Source organism: Phoenix dactylifera, unplaced genomic scaffold (genome assembly GCF_009389715.1).
Source record: "Phoenix dactylifera cultivar Barhee BC4 unplaced genomic scaffold, palm_55x_up_171113_PBpolish2nd_filt_p 000788F, whole genome shotgun sequence".
Lineage (NCBI taxonomy): Eukaryota > Viridiplantae > Streptophyta > Magnoliopsida > Arecales > Arecaceae > Phoenix > Phoenix dactylifera.
Genome location: NW_024068157.1, coordinates 171551 through 177550, shown reverse-complemented (window position 1 = coordinate 177550; position 6000 = coordinate 171551). Strand labels below are relative to the sequence as shown.

The window sequence follows — 6000 nt, the reverse complement described above, 5'->3', positions numbered from 1 at the left end:
AATGTTATGCCAGAGGATTTACCACTGTAGATGCCTGATTGTTAGGCTCCCGTCCCTTTAATTCCTGAATTCAAGTCCAACAATCAGATTTGAGTTACGGTTCCTCAGAATTCATATAAATAGCTTGAAGTTCCCTCGTGAGTGCATATTCATAAGTGCTGAATTCCCTGATCATCACATAAGCAGTTGCTTCTGATAGGCATCTCTGGATCTGATGTTTGGAGGAGCTAATATTCTCATGCTAAAATAGGAGGAAAGAATATTTGAGTTCTTATCAACAAATGCACAGGCAAGCAAATTGAGATTAAGGAATTACTTTCTGGGGGCAAAAATAAGTTCAATCAGGTACTTTTGTTATAGCTCTAACTTACTGTCAGGGACAGCCTGTCAGAAGAGACTAAGAAATCAGTATGGCTGATTACTTTTAAGTTAGGCTGACAGTACCATGCCTCAGATTATTCAGGAACAGGGTAAAAGTTAAGAAGCAAAATCATTCAAGCTATTTGATTCAAGAGTTTTAATACAGTAAACATGAAAATTTTCTGAGCAAACAGAGTGATTCATGATGCTTCTTTACCATCAGAGCAAGGGCAGTAGCGTCCAATACCTAGTATATGACTGATAAAAAACATGCAGCATCTTCCCTTGTTATGCAATGGCATCACTTCCTCATCAGAAGAACCACAGTATGCGCTGCTATACTTCTATTTTCTCCAAGACTATCAACTTTCTCGTGTGTTTTTGCTTTGAGGTTTATGACTGATGGGTTGGCTCCAAGCAGATCACATAAGTTGGTCCTGATGGCCTCCTTATGTGGGCTCAGCTTTGGCTTTTGCAGAATTAAAGTGGCATCCAAGTTTCCGAGCTCGTAACCTGCCTCATGCATTAGCTTTACCTGGCAGGGAGTCGTATTAGTGAGAAACAATATTTCACCAAGTTATTTTGATTGTTTGACTAAGAAGAAATAAAATTTGATAAGAAGATTCAGTAATTACTTCAGTTTTAGATGAAGCCATGAAGGTAAGGGGTCAAATACTGAAGGTGGAAACAAAGATGATTACAACAATACATGTGAGCATCCTTTTGGCGATGGCAGAAAAGTCTAAACTGAAGCATACGAGAAAATAAATACATGATTTGCGAGATTACACAAACAACATTGATCATCAATCGGTAGTCTTCCACCTAGCGGGAAAGTACACAGTGAGAAATGACAGCTTTAATTCTTTCCAGATAAGAGAACACGAGTACCGTGGGAGTCCTGCTGAAGCAGTCGATTGACTGCTTCAGTTATTAGCAGTTTCCTAATGCTCCCAACTCACATGCACCTTTTCATATTCAACTCAAAAGACCCCCGGAAGAATTTACACAGTTTCCCTTCAATACACACAAAATTATACATTCCCACCTCCCCAATCTGAATTGGCAATGCAAAGCAGCACATTTATGCCAGCCATAACACATAGCAGGCAAAAGCCCATCCTAGGAATTAATGACTACTAAGAAACATTTCACCAACAAGCATGTACAACCATAATCAAGCTCTAGAACAACCGTCTTATGGCATCTTAAGAGTGTCCTTGTGCACGAGGCTCCCACCACTACTGGGTCTAGGGAGGTCAGATGTACGCAGTCTTAGCCTCACTTGTGAAGAGGCTATTTCCGTGTTTGAACTTCTGAAGCCCAAGTCACGTTGGAGCAACCTGACATTGCGCCAAGGCCTGCCCTCAAATGTCTTACTGTTTCTTGTTGCCTTAAAATAACGCATGGAATAGTTTACCATTTCATGATCAGTTTTGGTCATTCCAGGTGTAATTAAAATAATGTTGTCTAAAACTTATTAGTTGATGTAAAAAATAATATACACTGTATGCAGCTTTTTCTTTTGCCTTTTCACCCGTCTCTTGGAAGAAAAGTGGTGCAAATAAAGCCAAAATCATCTGGTTGAATTGGACCTTAAGAGCTCCAATCTGAAGAATAGGAGCTCAGAAAAAGATCAATTTCACCCTAGAGAAGCCCAAACATGCAGATATGGAACTGTTCATATGTTTCTGACTATTAAAAATGCCCAAACACGCAGATATGGAACTGTTCATATATTTCTGACCGTTAAAAAATATTAAAAATAACAAATCTTCTTGGATATTTTCAACGAATGAAAAGTTATTAATATGAACACCAATAGTTATGCTTGAAACATTAGAACACTTGCATATAAGCTCAAACAATAGTAGCAGATGAGAACATATTGGTGGTAGGAAGAGTGAAATATAGAATTAAATAAATTTCATATACAGTTTGAAGCTTCCCTTGAAACTGAACCAAAACTATCCCTTAAAGTGGTTTGATACCTTTTATTGAGCATTATTTAGTTGATTATCATATGTGTATCATATCTTCATTTCTTTAATGCTAGAAGCACTTCTTCAACTTAGAGATGGATTTTTGCCACTTTCAGTAAATCAAAAGAAGTTAGGAGTTGGTTATAAGCAATTCAAGAGAAATATAATTGGCCTCCATGTAAAAGACCTTTTCAGGTTTCTGAAAGATTTTTTTAAGGGGAAAGTGGAGAAGGCTCTATGCAGTAGATAAGCCACTCACCCACTATATTTGCATTATTTAAGTTCTTATGAATCATGAACTTGACCCTAGCTTAAACCAAAATTGTTTACCTCATTACTAGCTATGAATGCCATTGGATTGAATGCCAGTGCACTCCCATAAATTGCACCAGAACATGCCCCAGAGATTGCAGTTCTTAGGAGAATTAACAAGTGCTCATCTAGATCCACTAAGGTCTACACCTAGATCCCCCAACTCATGCACTTGCATTCAGTGGTGATTGTCGGTAGCAAGCTAAAACTTTTTTAAGGTTGCCCACTACATGTAGAACGGCATGCTCCTCGGTGTAGATCGAACATACCAGTTCATGATCCAAAATAATCACCAATTAAATCAAGCAATGGTGGTGGAAGAAAAATTTGGAATAGAAACAATTTATTCAAAAGAAAATAAAGGCCGAAACAATGAGTTCAGCTCCCACTCTTAAAGATGCCTCAACTCACCAAAAAGAATTCTCTTACTATTCCTCATGCAAATCTCTCCCCCTCTTAATAAAACCGAACTCTCTCTCCCACTACAAGACAAAAACACCATCATCTCCTACTAAAAGGAAAAAAACATCACTATGACTGGATCAATACAAGACTCTTCTACATGATTTTACTCCTCAACATGGATCTCTATGACCGGATCAATTCTAGCGTCATGCTTGTGTGTGTGTACATGAACGTATATGTCTTTATCTGTGTACCCACATGTATGCATGCATACATGGATTTCTTCACAAAATAGTAAGTTCTTCTATGCAAACATTTCATGGAGGTTGAAGCATTGGACACCTTGAAACAGCTCAACACTCAATACTGGAGTGTAATGAATCATGCCTTTGAAATGTAGAAGAATTGACAATACAATACAAAACACAAAACAGGATAATGCTAGTCAGGTAGTAAATTTCTTTGGGTCAAGCAGGGGACCGGATCTATTCAACTATATATGGAAAAACCATGGTCCGTTACTGCAGGTTGCACAAGGTGTCATGAGCCTTTATCTGATCATTAACAGACAAATTCAATTCAGATTTAGGACAACGCATTCCGCATGCAGTACTAGAAGCAAGCCACAACTCTAGCACAGAATCATCACATCAAGATTGCAACAAAATTCTATGGTAAAACCAATAAAAGGAATGGAAACTCACAGCTTCTCTCACGAAGACGGAAGAAGCCGCACCCCTCCACTTTGGGTCCGAGTCAGGAAAAATCTGGCCTATATCGGGAAGCCCCAGCGCCCCCAAAATCGCGTCCACCACACAGTGAAGCAACACATCCCCTGCAACAGAAGCAATCAATAATAAAAAAGCCATAATCAAAATCAATCTAAAAACCCTAAACGAATCTCACCCCCAACTGTAACCAATAATTTGTGCTAATTACCATCGGAGTGGGCCTCGCACCCCCGGTCGTGAGGTATATCGATGCCGCCAATGATCAGAGGGAGACCTGGCTCGAGGCGGTGGAGATCGAATCCGTGCCCTATCCGGAAAGGGAGGGCAGGAGGAGGAGAGGAGGGCTGAGCCGCGGGTTTGACGGAGTCCTGCTGCTCCACCGAGACGGCGGCGACGGCGGTCAGCGGCCGGGAGTTCGGCGGCGGACGCCGGAGGGATCGAGGAAAGGCCGAGATGGAACTGGGAAGAGAGGTGGCGGAGGGAAGAGAGAGGGGTCGTCTTTGGGCGGGTTTGGAGGGGAGGATTGGGGAGGCCAAGAAGACGGAAGAGGAAGCCATGGTCGAGCGGTAGGAGCCTGAGAGGGAGGGAGAGAAAAGTCGCAAATAAGGGGGCAGGTGGTATATTTTAATTGTGGAGGCGAGAATTCCTTCAAGTTTTTCTTTTCTCGGTTCGATATTGCTGTCGCCGGTTCGGGGGTTCGCCCGGTTCACGCCTTTTACGGGACGTGGTCACCGCGCCTTGAAGTATTGGTCAAATTGGACGTGCAGACATTTCAGCTTCCTGATTATTTTAGCTGCACATTTTCCACGTTCGCCGCTGGAAAACAAACATGGATGTCACTAATTGTTACTTGTTAGCAAGGTATGTTTGAATGTTTGACCAATATAGCTATAAAAATTCTTGCTATATTTCATATATATATATATATATATATATATATATATATATATATATATATATATATATATATATATATATATATAACTTGTACTTTGCATGGAATACTGTTCTTTTTTTAAACTGTTATTAAAATATAATACAATAGAAAGGGTACAACTCTTTAAATTTTAAACCAGTAGATAGCATGAAAAAAAAAAGATACAATTAATCTTGAGGGAGAAAAAATGAATTTGATACAATGAACTAAGACTCAAATATTGAAAGAGCATAATTTCTCGAATCTAAGCCAATCAATCAAAACCCATAATAATTTTTCAGTCGCTTGGATAGAAATTTGACTGAATATAGCAGCAATTTTAACATTTGCCAAGTTAAAGCTTTCGTCATTAATACTAATATCCATATGACAAATTTTATATATATATATATATATATATATATATATATATATATATATATATATATATATATATAATATATATATATATATATATGTATGTATGTATGTATGTATGTATGTATGTATGTATAATATATTATAAATAAAAACTTTTGTAAATAAATAATATTCCAACTATCAGCGCCAGATAGTAACTGCCTCATTATTTTCAATAAAAATAAATAAAATTGGCATAATTTTTGTGATTTTTTTTAAAAAAAGGATACATATTGGGAGGTTTTGCAAATGATTTTTCTCTGGATAAAAACAAGAAAGACAGATAATGACCTCATATATTAAATATATAAAATATATGAATTATATGGATTGAATATTCAATATATATATATATATATATATATTATTGTGTATTATCCATATATCATTAGATGCAAGAAAGGGGAAGGTTGTTCAAAACTTTCTAAATATATATAATCTTTAAAAAACAAGAATTGATCTTAGTTTCTAAAATTAATAATTAAATATTTTCTATCCAGAACTCACGAAGACTTCGCAGCAGAATTAACTTTCCCCGTTTACACAGTTACTTCTAGCCTCTCAAAATTATGCTGAAGTTAGGATTTCCGTCCAGATATCTCATGCAATCAACAACCAAAACAAAAAAGAGGACACTTTCTACGCATGTAAGTTTGGAAGGGTGGCTGAACTTCATATTTTTTAAGAAGGGTGCTGAAGTTTGGACGTCCTCTGAACCGATGGCTGCCAAATGCCGCGAGCCAAGGTCGCAAGAAGCCACCATGTTCTTTCCCATTGGTCTCCGGTGACTCATTTAATTTACCCTCACCATCTACCCAAAACAACCTCATCCTCGACCTCTCGGCGATGGCTAACAGCTCTCTGCCTCTCACGC

The 6000-nt window shown here is 38.1% G+C and overlaps 1 protein-coding gene across 1 annotated transcript; it reads right to left on the bottom strand.

Annotated features, from left to right (window-relative positions):
- Window positions 1-471: 471 nt before the first annotated feature.
- Window positions 472-4404, bottom strand: LOC120107193 (2-C-methyl-D-erythritol 2,4-cyclodiphosphate synthase, chloroplastic-like). Its single transcript, XM_039120367.1, has 3 exons — window positions 3999-4404; window positions 3764-3894; window positions 472-895 (listed from the first exon to the last, which is right to left on the bottom strand). The coding sequence occupies exons 1-3, from the start codon at window positions 4345-4347 to the stop codon at window positions 662-664; spliced, it is 714 nt and encodes a 237-aa protein (XP_038976295.1). The 5' UTR covers window positions 4348-4404; the 3' UTR covers window positions 472-661.
- Window positions 4405-6000: the final 1596 nt, after the last annotated feature.